Below are 13,853 nucleotides of genomic sequence, written 5' to 3' on the forward strand. Positions count from 1 at the left end.
GGGGCGGTGAAGGACCGAGGGAGCCCCGGGGTGCCGCCGCCTCGGTGCTTGTTGCGGGTCTGTGTCTGGCCCCGGAGGGCCGGCGCGGCGGGGGCTGGCCGCCTCGCCTGGCCTTGCCGGGCAAGGGAGCAGGCCCTGCTCCAGCCAGGGTACCCGCCCAGGGAGCGGCGGCGGGGGCTGCAGGCGATGCGGGCCCGGTCCCCCTTAGGGCAGCTAGCCTCCCCAGGAGTAGGGGACCCGCCTCTGATTTCCTCAAGTGGAGGCCGCAGAACTTTTCTAGGCTCGGTGGGCTATGCAGAGGTGACGTAAAGACTTGCCGATCTAATCGGGCCTCTCGCTGATCATTTTGTGGGCGCCTCTACGCGGTCACAAGTAATTAGGAGGGGAAAAATACAAACTTTTCACACCCCCATCTAAGAAAATGTACTGTTTCATGTTCCAAAATTAAATACTATTTGCATAGGAAATACTATGAGATCAAAATTGTAAAGTGGGTGAAGAAACGTGCTTGAGGCTTCCTCCTGGGAGAGGAACACTTTCTGACATGAAGACCTACCAGTAAAATAGAAAATATGTACCTTTTACTGAAGATTTTGTCAGATGATAGTATTCATTTTGAAAAACAACTTTATTAAGACTTAAATGAGATTCTTACTTTCCCACTTACTGAGTGAAACCTTGCCTATTCACGCGGTTCTGTGCTCAAGCAGGTCCTGGAGACTGAACAACTTGGAATTATTTTTTCTTTGATCAAAATCTCTTGAACAGTCTTCTAGACTTCTTGCCATAAAGCAACACAACCGGGTTTTTCCTTGTAGCAGAATTTTGGCCTGAAATATTTTTTTCTAAAGCGTTCCTGAAGAAAGATGTTCTTGATTTGAATTGACAGCATTGATGTTTAGTCTTTAAGTACTGTACTGGATTTCTTCCAGTTTTTCTGATTTTCACATGTCCTGATATTAAGTCAATGTTTAAATTTTGGTCAGCATTTGGAGTTGAAAAAGCTTAAAGATATGAAGGAAGTTTTTTGTTTCTGTCTTCACCAGGACAGTGGTATGAGTGAATTCTCTTGCTGACCATTCCAGCACTTTACATGAATCACCTCCTATAGGCCCCAGAGACTTCTTAGGACCCACTATCTGGTAGTTACTATTAGCTAAATTGTCATGGAGTTGATTCACTCAGGTCAGCAACAACTGTCATGAATTCACCAACACTGATTTGGTTTAATAGTATTACTGAAGCATAACTAAAGCAAGACCATCAAATGATGTAGGAATAGGAAAGCAGAGTATCAAGTGAAATATATGAACTAATAAATCAGAATTACTTATCTCAGTCATTAATACTAAAACATACAGGCATTTGGTTCAAATAAAAAAGCTAATATAATTCAAAAGAAAATAGTTTGTTGCTGTGATGAATGTACTTTCTGTGTTTTTAGAGTTTCTACCTCTGTGCTTGTGTCCATTCACTTTTCTTCTCTGATTCACAGGGATATTTATCCTCTGTAGTGCTGGCCAGGAGCAGTTTGGTATCTGTTCACAATTTAAAGAGCATTTAATACCTTTACAGATTTTCCCTCTACTTCCTAATTTCTCCAACCATTGACTTGTCTGTTTAAATTGCAGGCTCCTGCAGGTATCTATGACCCAGACTTGTTTGAGACCTGCAGGTGTTACCACTATGTTAGTAATGAATACCAACAGTAATAGTGATCTTTTGCTTAACCACAGGAGGAAAACTTCTGAGCTGATTTTTTGTGATTTGCGTTTTCCTCTACTGGATCTTTATTTTTAAGTATAAATCCTGCTTTTCTTCTTTGTTTGTTACTCATTTGTAAATAAGGGCACATGACATCAGACTGTTGCAACATTATCTTTTTAGAAATAGATTTCACTTTTGCACTGACATGAGATGCACAAATCATGTATAAAATATTAATAGTATAATTATGTAGTTTTTCCTCCATATGTGTTGTAAACTTTTGTTCCCTTCTTATTTTTCACTTTTTTTTTTTTTGGTATCCAGGGACAATCAGACTAGACAAATACAAGATGCTGTTTCAAATGTGGAAAAACATTTTGGTGAATTGTGCCAAATATTTGCTGGATATGTACGTAAAACTGCCAGACTACGAGACAAAGCAGATCTTCTAGTAAATGAAATATATGCATATGCAGCCACAGAGACACCAAACTTAAAAGTTGGACTGAAAAACTTTGCAGATGAATTTTCCAGACTTCAGGATTATCGCCAGGCAGAGGTACAAAATTAAAGCTGTACATGTTGTGTTTGCCATCTGAACTTTTCAGTTACTTATCTGTGATTTAAAAGGGAAAAGATATACTCTGCAATCACGAGAGAAACATAGGAGAAAACACTTTTAAATAGTATTAGTGGCAGAGCAGAGTAGGCTGCAGAAGCATTGTTTACTCTGCTGGTAACTTTAGTGAAAACTCTCTGATTAGTCCTGTTGAAGTCAGTGAAACTATCCATATGAGCACTCACAGAATTTGAGACGCAACAAGTCTTTTTATTGGTCTTAGGCTTTGGATTATGATTTATGGTTAATAAAGTGTTCTTTAGTTTGGTGACTTGAGTTGTCTAGCAGCAGCTGAGGTAAAATCAGTCATTTTCCTTTTGCTGAGTCTGTTAGCAGTATGGAAGAGCATACAACTAGAGTCCTTCAGTGGGTGCTGACAGCCCCTCTGAAGTGCTGTTGGGGACCACTCCAGATTTTGTAAGTCTGTAGCTCAACGGTAAAAGTACAAACCTGATTTGGACCATGTGTGACAATATAATCACGTTTCTGCTAGATGAATGAGAGTGTAAAGAAAGGTGTTTATGTCACTTACACATCTATGTGTGGGGCCTGTCAAACTGAAACATGATCCAGAATTCCAGATGCTGAGATTTAAGAAAAGATAAATTAGTTCACTAAAACTAGTCTTTGGAGTACATATCTATTCTTTAAGTAGGGCATAGAAAATTCCCATTTATAGATTTGAAAAGTACCATTGTAATTGAAAAAAGAGACTAAAGTAGTTGACATTCTTGATGTTTTCAGACAGGGCTGTCGGTTTTGTTTTTAGAAAAAGCACTGCAAGTCATCTTTCTATATTAACGAAGTAGTAAAAGAAAACCTTTTAAAAGAAGTTAATCTATGATGTATCTGGTCTACTAAGTAGAGGTTTGGAAAAACAAGAAATATGTATGGATCTTTACCAATGTATTTAGGGCCAGATTTTTAAGAAGTAGTAAGAAATCCAAGGGTGTGGATAGTGTGATTTTTTTTTTTTTTTTCATAAGCTCTTATGCATCTGGTTCCAGCTGAGCCATACATAGCTCCTTATGCTTCAATTGATGTAATAGCAATTTATTCCTGTGTTAATAGGTTAAATTTATGTTATGGCCAAAGGTATATGTGAAGTCAGACTGCATGATCTCTCTGTCCATTTTCACCTTTAAATTGTGAATCTGTAATTTTGAGGTACCTATGTAATGACTTGAGTTTTGTTTCTTTAGATTTTTTAAATATGTTTTTAAAAATTGACACATGGCCTACATCCTCCTACCATGACTAGGTCCAAACCACCACAGACCTTTGAAGGAGAAACGGCAGAAGAAGCAAAGGAAAAGAGAAGCTTTTAGCCTTTAAATCAAGTTCTCTTTTGCTCATGAAAACCAAATATATAACCTCAGACTTATTTCTTCTGGCATCAGGTTACTTAACGGTTTTCATACATAGTGGCAATGTGGGCAAGACAAAATTAGCTTATAAGGGTTATCAGTTTCTGGTCTTCAGCTGAACTGCTAGATATATAAATGGTGAGGTGTGAGGTACTTCCACAACATGTGAAAGGGTGAGCAAGCAAGACAGGCAGGTTATTTGGTATATCATGTGCTTCATTTAGAGCCCCTGTTTCATTCTATGCTATTGGTAGTTTAAGTGAAATTGTTTGACAGTGCACTGGTAGAGTGTAGTAAAGTGTTCGCTCAGTTGGCATAGATTTGGCTGATTGGTGACAGCCAGTTTATAGAGGAGTGTGATTATCTGCCCCTTCCTAGTAGAGGTATGCACCTTGTCCTAATTTGGATGTAACAGCAATGGGCCAGACAACTTAATGGTCCGAAGTCATTGGCAGCTTATGCTGGGGCCACTTGGGCAGTATTGTCAATTCTGACAAGCAGGCAGGTCTTATCCTTTTGCCTGTCTGACCCATAGGTAGCTGTTTTTCTAACTAGGAGAACTGAAACAAAAATTCAGATGCACTCATCTATGAGAGCATTCTTGCATTTTAAACAACCTGTTGTTGGTATTTTTAATATTTTCAGTACTTCCAATACAGTTTCCATTATTTTTAAGAACATAAGTGTTGCATTTCATACAGTATGTTTGACAGCAATGAGGGCTTAGTCCATAAATCTGTCAACAAGTGTAGAGCAAATACACCGATCTTTAACTTTACATAGAAAGCTACAGATCTCCAAGATGCAGTGTTTGATGTATTTAGTACTCAGTTGTTAGACTCTGCGTGTTTCATTTATCCTGCTATATTACCAATGAGGAAAAAGAAATTCCACTAGAAATCAGCTTGAGTTCCTCAAAATACAGATTATTTACTGGTTAATTTAATTCACTTTGGGCTTTGCAGTATTTTTAAAACCTCCATCCCATTATATTTTCAGCATATATGGGCTAATAAGATGAGTCACTAGTAAATTGTTTACGGTTTCTGCACACCATAGATGTAGATGATTTTAGTGACCTTGTGATTTCTTTTGTAGGTTGACAGGCTTGAAGCCAAGGTTGTTGAACCTCTGAAAAGTTACGGGACCATTGTGAAGCTTAAAAGGGTAGGTTAAACATTTGTTTTCCCACAAGCTACGTTTTGGTGTTCTGGCCACGCGGTTGAAAACTTCTACTTTATGGGGAGGTGGTTCTGATTTTTGATATTGCAGTAATCAGTCTAACTAAATTATATAGTAATACATCTGAATTGAAGCTATATATCTATGTTGGAGGAAAAAGCTTGGATGTGAAGACAAGTGTATTCAGACTCTTGGAGCACAAGCTGAAAAAAAGCATTGCGGATAGCGTGAATAGTGCACATTCAGGATGCTTTTCTTTATAAATAATGTCATTATTCAGAGTTCCAAAAGGTGAATTGCTTGTAATGCTTTTGGCTCTTAGTCATCTATGTGCTGCCTTTAACAGCTTTTCTAACTTAAAATTATGTTCTACATTGAAGTTCATAATGTAGAAGAGACTTTCTGAAACTGATCGATAGGTAGTGGCCGGAATCCCACTCTGTCCTGCAAAGTCCTCAAAGATACACAAAAAACTGAGGTCTTTCATTCACTGTATTCTGGAAACAGTGTATACAGAGGTTTGAAATATTCCCACAAAATATCTTTAAATTTCTTTCCTCTGGGAGGGATAAGCTTGAGCAAGTAAATTTTAATAAGCAGATACTAGTTGAAAGTAGTTCTTCATAATACTTGCATATTTAGAGGATACTTTAATCCTGTAAACTCAAACTACCGTTTTTCTTATGTTTTTGTTCTTGTATCTTTTCAATACTGTGTAGAACAGAGTACAGTGTGTGGAAGTTGCTGCACAGCTAGCTCACAGGGTTGTTAGAGAAACAATTAGGAAGGAAATGCATGCTGCACTTTAGTACTACATATTGTAGTCCTTAGCAGAGTTGTAGACTATAGAGCCTGTATCCTAGAATTTGGTACCTTAATAGTCACTCTGAAACCAATTTTAAGACCTAGAACTGCCTGAGTATTCTCTAGGATATAAATGTTGAGGGTGGAAGACAAGTTTCATGTGTTTCTGGCAATAGCACCCCTGAGGAGACCAGAGCACTATCGCAGTGCTTGGGGCTTTCGAAGCATTGAGGGTGCTTTGCCTCGGATAGCCGTGCTGAGGACCGAAGCAACTGAAGCCAGGTTGTCTGTTGCAACAGTGAATGTCATTTCCTTTTGTCTTTGCCTTTCAGAATGCCAGAAAGCATTACGCAATGTTTATCTTAGCTACAGTGAGGAGTACAAGAACATTCTTAAACTGTAGATGGGATCAACTAATTCTATCACCGTATCTTGAACTAACAGAGACTTTGCTAAAGATGTGGGCCACTAAATGATTTTATGTTTGGGGTTTTTTCCCCCCTGCCTGTTACCATAAACCTTGGTTAAAACTTAAACTGTTTGGTCTTCAGTTATCATCTCTAAACACTGGGATGTTTTTAGTGAAAAAGGAAGTTTTGTCACTCATGTAAAGCTAGCACAGGGTGCTAGTTTTAAGACTGCTTTACCTGTAACTACATTAGATGATTAAGTAAAACCAGGCAGAATATGTCATTATAGCACTTTTTATAAAGGGTATGTTCTCACTGCTACTTGTTGGATCTGTTCCAGGGTGTACACAAACTATTTTTGTGCTGTATCTAAAAAGAACTCTTGCTGTTTCGGTGGGGTAAGACATCAATGTCCTGTGATAGTAAATGCTTTTTAAGAGGCCCAGGTCAGTCAGAACAGTGTTGTCCTTTAACTGCTAATGCAATAAAATTGTTTCATTTACATGTCCTGGCTTACTATGCTGAGTAGCTCTCTGGGAAAGGATTTGGCAGCTTCAGTGGAAGCTAGGATAATATTCTAGTCTGTAATGCAGTTTAAATGCAGGATTTTAGAATTTCTTTCTGTTTCATTGTTTACATATCAATCTTCACTTTCTGCTTTTTGGCAACTCTGTTCCTGGTTCCTTTTCTTCATATAAAACGGGACATCATAAAACCAAGGTGATCCACCTGCAGAAGAAAGGATTGGTTTGCTTTAATAACTTCAGTGACTAAAGCAGGTAACAGTACAGTGGTGAGGATCTGCCAGCTCATTGTCTGGTGGATGGACTGTAGCTGTACTTCTGTGTGGTTTGAAATTACATGGCTGACCAGAGTTCTTAAATTTATAGTTTACAGCCAGAGGGACTATGAATAATTTCATATTCTCTGTACCTGTTCTTTATCTCTCTGGCTATTATATTCCATTTCTCCTTGGATATAATTAAAACATGTTTTCCAAAAACATATTAAAACTTCTTCTGAAGATAGTGGAGGGGAATGTAGGACAGTCTGTGGTAGTGGTTAGTTTGTGGTGTTTTGTTTTAAATGAAAGACTTCATCTAATCTTTGGTTCTTGTTATATGTTCCACTGAGATTAAAGAGCTCTGTGATGCTGGTTTTTTCTGGATGAAGGCATTTAGATGCTAGTAAAACCAATTTTTCATTCTTTTCAGTTAGCTAATAATGTAGGCTGTCATTCTTTCACCATAATGGCATTTTCCCCAGCTTTTGAATATTTTTTTAATGTGGGGTTGTTTTTCTGCACCCTTTTCAGTTTTTCAGCATCCTAGAGAAACTATGTAACTGTGCCCTATCTTTGTACATCCAGAACTCATTGATAGCTCCACCACTATAGCCACAATAGCACCAAATCTTTGTCAGGCTTTGGCTAGCAGAGAAGTTTGATAGCTGGTGTTACTACAGAGAACAGAGGTAGAGAAAGGGAACAGTACAGTCCCTGGAGGTATTTCCAAGGTCACTATGTCCTAGAAAGAAAAGTCTGAATTTTATAATGGTAACTCTAGTAGTTTCCTTAGCCTCCTCAAGTATACTTTGCATGAAAGTCAGAACCCTTTCAGCCACGGGATTAAATCTATCTGACTGTTTTAAACGGGCCTAGAAAGCCAGTGCTGTTAACAGGGCTCACTCATTAAGTAACACTAAACACGCAGCTGTGACCATTGGAGACAATACTGCTTTGTTCTGTGGCAAAAATAAATGTGTTTTTCTCTTCTTTTTCTCCACCTTTGCTTTATATTTTAAAATCTAAATTATAACTTTTTTTATATTACTGCTTTTCTTGCAGCCACATGGTTTTCATAAAGGAGAAAGCCCTTTCCAGCTGTCTTTCAGATGGCCTTAAAGGTGATGTAAATTCCCTTTTGAAAGAACAGCAGCAAAATTAGTTTTGATGGGAAGTTGTTCTTGTTACCAGAAACCAGCTCTGCAGCAAAATGAGTCATATGCATAAGGACATATAAACAAAGTAAGGATAGAAACAAGGAAGAAACTGTGTGGTTTGATCCTGACCTCACATACAGACCCATTATTGAAGAAACAGAGCACTCTGAAACCTGGCACACTTTTGCTTGTCATTGACTAGTGATCTGGTCATAGGATCACAGAACTTTGAGATGTTCTTGGTTGCATGTCTGGGTGAAGGAGACCTACAACCATGTTAAAAATTCTGAAATCCAAGGAGGGAGCACAGATAACTTCCCGAGATTATAGTTTTTAATAGCTTTAATCCACTCTGTTCCCGAGTGGTAGATAAATGGGAACTGGTCTTTGTTGTGTGAAATGATGGTTTGAAATTCATGCCCAGCTCCTGCCTCAGATTTTGTTAGACTGATTCCTTTGGGCTGTATTTCTGCTTGTTCTAAGGTACTGCTCCTTTAAATTAGAGCCATCAAAATTAATGTCATATCCCATACCAGGTTCATTGGAGTGATAAGTGTCTGACTGACAATTTTAGATTCCATGTATGCCAAAGTATTTGGAAAACACAGTTTTATAGCATGAACGAGAATTTGAGTGGTATGTAAACATTTTTAAATTGTCACAGTCTTCCTAGAAGTACATTGTAATTCTCCTTTGAAAAGGAGGAGCAGAAGTATTTTATCAACAGTTTCTGCCTTTTCTAGATCAGTAAGTTTCATCTTCTCCAGCTACATCATTACTAGGATGCATTTTGTTCCAAATGTATTTAAAAATGTTCCTAACTGCATATATAAATAGGCAGTTTAACCCTTTCAGCCATGGATTTTCTATGGCACCTTAAGCTCTTGTAGCAGTTTTGTGTTCTTCATAACTTCTGATTGGTACTGACTGCTGCCTGTTTTGGTTTTTTCTTACTGATTTATTTGATGCCACTTTTTATTTCTAAATGTCACCTTTATTCCATTGCTAAGCCTGGAATGAGCCTGTCTTCTTACTGCTTTGGGGATCTCAGCTTTTGAAGATCCACTATACTTCTCATGAAAAGCTGTAAATATGTTTTTCTTTTTTCCCCCCACATTTTAAATTACAGTGTGTGCTACTGAGTTGTACAAGGTGCTAAACTCTCTTGGTCCCCACTGACTTCACTTTCAGAGGATCATTTAACAGAATAAGATCAGTAAAATTTGGTTTTGTTTAAAGCAGAAGTCCTGTTCATGTTTTCTAGGCAATGCATGTATGAAGAAAACTGAATTTTGTCTTTTCCTACATCTATTTCAAACATGTCTAAAACATTTTATTTCCAGGATGATCTTAAAGCAACTTTAACAGCAAAGAACAGAGAAGCCAAGCAATTAACTCAGCTGGAAAAGACACGTCAGCGGAATCCTTCAGATCGACACATTATTGTATCCTGTATTCCTAGTAGCTATAAGAATTTTTTTTTCAAACTTCTCAGGAATTAAATTATTGTGTTTAGAAAGTAGTAAGAGAGGAATGCTCTTTACCTATGTTCATGTTGAATCTTTTCTTAAACTTTATGATGAGTTACAGCTTACAATAGCTGCTTTGTTAGTCACTCCGTTTTTGATTGAAACTATAAAGTATTTGACATGTTTATGCAAGACAGGTAGGCATAGACTGCATCTAGGAATTTGGAGGTTTTTGAAAATAAGTGTAATCAAACAACTTTTTTACTTATGTGGATTTTTTGTTTTGTACTGGTTTTCTCCCTGTTATTTTGGTAGTGGTGCTTCCTTGTAGATGGGGTGTGAGTTTCCTCCAGCTATGAGATGAAGTGTGAAAGGAAAAGTTGTACTCTGTTAGTAGAATACTCAACCAGACTACTCTTCCTTCCAAAAGCCCAGTGACTCTCCCCACTATACTATTCTGTATCACAGGGAAAAAAATTAATCCTCCACAGAATGTCCATTAAAACCTCATTGAAGTTTCAAATTCTGAAGCGATTCGAATCTAGGAAATGCCAGAATAAAGGGGATCAAGGCAATCGTACTTCAGTCCTTTATGCCTATGTATTATGATACAGCATTTAAGTTCATGATAATATGCTATTTATTTTTTATTACACTCTAGCATTGGACTCAGGAGTGAAGCAGTCCGATTCTTTGTAGGATTTCATCAACTTTATTTCAGAAATTAGGATCTTTCTAGTGACTGGGGCATGGAACTGCAGAAAGAGCAAAAATTACCATGATGGTCAAGTGCCACAGGAGTTAAATTTTTTTGTCTCTGCCAAAGAATTACCATTTAACATTAATCAAATCAGTTAAGTAATAACTCATTAGAATTCCTCATGTAATAAAGACACACAGTGTCAGCCACAGGGTTAGAACTTGAGCTGTGGTACAGAGTCCCCTTCCATGAGAATTGAGGGAGTAAATGGTAACAGTAAGTTATTCTCCCCAAAGGGAGACTGGTCCCATTTTTGTCCCTCTTGCACTAATTTCCAGATGATTTCATAGGTATATAGCCTGTACCTAGCTTGTTTCTTCTTGCCTCTTTGCTAAGGTACTCCCAAATACCCTTCTGTGGCTTAGCTTCTTGTAACACCCGTGTTTTCTGTACTTAAAACTGCCTGAAGAGTGATTAAATCTCATTACAGTCTGGTTTTGTACATGGCCAAAGGCACCAAATGCTACATATTTGCATTTTAAACTAATTAACACAAAATGCATAAAAAGTATTGAGAGCAGGAATATGTTCATTTACTTTTGAGGCTGTATGCAGGTCAGCGAGAGGCTTCACCATGTTCATTAGCACAGATGTTAGGCTCCAGCATTGGCTCCCTTATTCTTGAGCAACTGTGAAGTTTCAACAGCAACAACTTTTTGGCCACAGATAGCAAAGGATCTGTACTCCCACATTTCAAGTCCATCTTATAAAATGTGGGGGTAGTACAGTTTTGGAAAGAAAACCTTACCAAATTATTTTAAATATAAATATGCTTTTTTTTTTTTCCCCTCTGAAATGGTCTACCCAGGTTGTCTGATTGTGTTGGGGGTGTTTTAATAAATAATTAGCAAACTCTCAGTCCAAGACAAACACCTATCCTAAAATATTTTGGCCTCGATACTTGAATTCTAGCAAAACTAGAAATTGTAAGTAATGTCTTATAGCAGGAATCCTCAGACAACATAATAATGGCACCCTCTAAGTATACAGAAGTTTTTTAATAGCTGGGGCAAATACTTCACAAGATATTAAAAAGTAGAAGTGAAAACAGATACTTTAAAAAATACTGTTATTTTTCCATCTTTTCCTTTACTGATATTTCCAGTCACAGGTGAGTGTTTCAGAAGAGAAAATACCAAACTGCTACTGTTCAAATTATGCAGGTTCTGTGAATTTAGACATTTCACTCTACAACAAACAAAATTCCTTTTCCAGAGCATCTGTGTGCAAAATCTGGCCAGTCTATTTAAAATGGATTAAGAGGATATGGTTGCTTATCATAGAAATACTGTATTTGTATGTGTAATGGCAGCTTACGCATAACAACTGCCTTAATTTACAGAGAGTGACTTATTGTAATAATTGAGAACGCACAAAATGCCTTTTCTTACTCTTGCTTCTCTCCTGTGTTTTGGGCAAAATCAAGAAAGGGAGATGAACGTGTGACTTATGTACTACTAAAGATCATTACAAATTTCGTTTGCCCAGTAATGGCAGAATTGTGTTTATGACTTTAAGCCAATTTTTGAAGGAGATTGTTTCAAACTGATAATCCTGTAGTATAAGATTACCAGATCTTAATTAAAGAAGTGACAGAGCATGCCTTAGGTTTCCGTATACATATGACACTAAAAACTAGATCATGGGAACTGAGGCTGTGGTGTCTATTTCCATTTTTTTAAAGAAAAGTTATTTTAAGTTGCAGTGTTGTAAAAATGAGAAGACTCCTATGTCTTGATTGTAGGATATGATTATTTGATCCACATGCTACTTCCAAATCCCAGGACAGAATAGATTCCTGATGATACTGACAGAGCCTGTAGATAAATACTGTCTTGACTAGGCTATAATTACAGTGTAATAACAGTATAATTACAGTATAATAACAACAGTAAAATAAAATAAAAATATAAATAAAAATATAAAATAAAAATATAAAAAATTAAGTTTAGAACCCAAAGTTTGCAGGCAAGTACAAGCTCTTACATCTTTACATCATTACTTTGTAACAGTACACAGTTCTCAGACTTTACTTAACCAAAATAGCCTCAATATCTTTATTTAAATGGTAGTGTGCATTTTTATACTGTTTACCGTTATATCTAATTAATTATCTAAAACACTTTTTGTAGTAACAAAATAAGAAAAACTGTGTATTTATGCATTATGGATTAGTTGGTCTGTTGCCTTCCCAGTGCCCTATTGAAGATGTTTTTTATAAAAATTATAGTAATATAAAGTGCCTGAAATGCTTTTGTAAGTAAAAATACTAACTCTAGTTTGCTGGTTGAGATATGTAAATGAGAAGTTTTCGTTCCAGCTGCTGCTCTGCTGTCTCCTTAAATAATTTAGAAAAGCTTAGTAAAATGAGGTTCAGCACATGACACTGGAAAAGATTAATTCTAGACCCAGTAGACTGATCCTCACTTGAAAATAAAGGATTTTTTTTAATTAAATTAAAGGATTTCCATTCATCCACCACTCTGGCCCATGCATTCCTGCCCTCTCCTTTACACCAGGGGAAAAAAAAAAAAAAAAAAACCAAAACCACAACACTTTATAAGTTTTCTGAAGGGTAAACACTTGTGGTGTGTTAATTCCTTGAACCCACTCACTGTGCCATGAACAGAACTGTGGAATTGGCAGGTGATTATTACAGAAAACGGATTAGGGCAGTGGGACTTTCCTGACTGGCTGCAGCTAGTAAATTTTCAAGTTTCAGATCAAAATCACAACAGTGCAAGAAGCATCTTTATTTGTCTATTAAGCTACAAACAAATTTACAAATACACAAAGTATAACACAAATATGTAGTATTTTGAAAATCCAGGCTTCAATGTTTCCATGGCAAGTAGAGCAAATATCTGTATCAAATACAGGACTAATTTCACCTTTGTGTTACTTCACCAGGCCGAAAGTGAACTGCAGAGAGCTTCACTGGATGCAACTCGAACAACTCGGCAATTAGAGGAAACCATTGATAATTTTGAAAAACAGAAAATAAAGGACATAAAAGTATGTGTACTCACATTTCAGTAGATGACACTGCATTTCATCTTGCATAATAAAATTACTGTAATTACTCTTTTGCAAGACCAGCAACATTTAGCATTAACTTAAGTACATCAATACAAATCTTGTGGTATTCATGAATATTTCGTAATCCAAGTATCATTAACTTTGCAATTAAAAAATCAGTTCATTATTCTTACAGTTGACTGAATTCAGAATTTTCCTGTATCCAATTGTTTAGTCTCTGTGACTTCCAACAGTTGCTGTATTCTACCTTACTGGTAGAATACAGCCTTTGTTAGTGGAATGATATTTGTGGATTAATATCAGCAAAGCTAACAGAAATAGTGTTAAGTAAATAATGTATCCATTCTGAAATTTGTGTAGGTTGCTGCAGCTGATGCAGAAAGCAAAAAATGTTCAGTGACTGCCAGTAATCAAAGCTTTCATTTCTCTCTTAATGTCAAACATTAAGTAGCTTAAGTCCCAAAGACTATAGCGACTAAAAAACACTTGCATTATGTGATCTCAAATTTTATTATAAAATTGCTGAAGTGAGATACTTTTTTACTTGGGGGGGGG

General features: G+C 36.9%; 1 protein-coding gene across 1 annotated transcript in view; it reads left to right on the forward strand.

Annotated features, from left to right (window-relative positions):
* Positions 1–1,972: 1,972 nt before the first annotated feature.
* The window catches only part of FAM92A (family with sequence similarity 92 member A), a 21,177-nt gene continuing 9,296 nt past the window's right edge, over positions 1,973–13,853 (forward strand). Inside the window, exons 1-5 of the mRNA XM_026841495.1 lie at positions 1,973–2,266; positions 4,792–4,860; positions 9,374–9,475; positions 11,365–11,370; positions 13,170–13,274. Of these exons, the coding sequence (XP_026697296.1) occupies positions 1,973–2,266; positions 4,792–4,860; positions 9,374–9,475; positions 11,365–11,370; positions 13,170–13,274 (576 nt within the window). The remainder of the gene's footprint in view (positions 2,267–4,791; positions 4,861–9,373; positions 9,476–11,364; positions 11,371–13,169; positions 13,275–13,853) is intronic.

The sequence above is a fragment of the Athene cunicularia genome (genome assembly GCF_003259725.1).
Source record: "Athene cunicularia isolate RWA chromosome 2 unlocalized genomic scaffold, athCun1 chr2_part1, whole genome shotgun sequence".
NCBI lineage: Eukaryota > Metazoa > Chordata > Aves > Strigiformes > Strigidae > Athene > Athene cunicularia.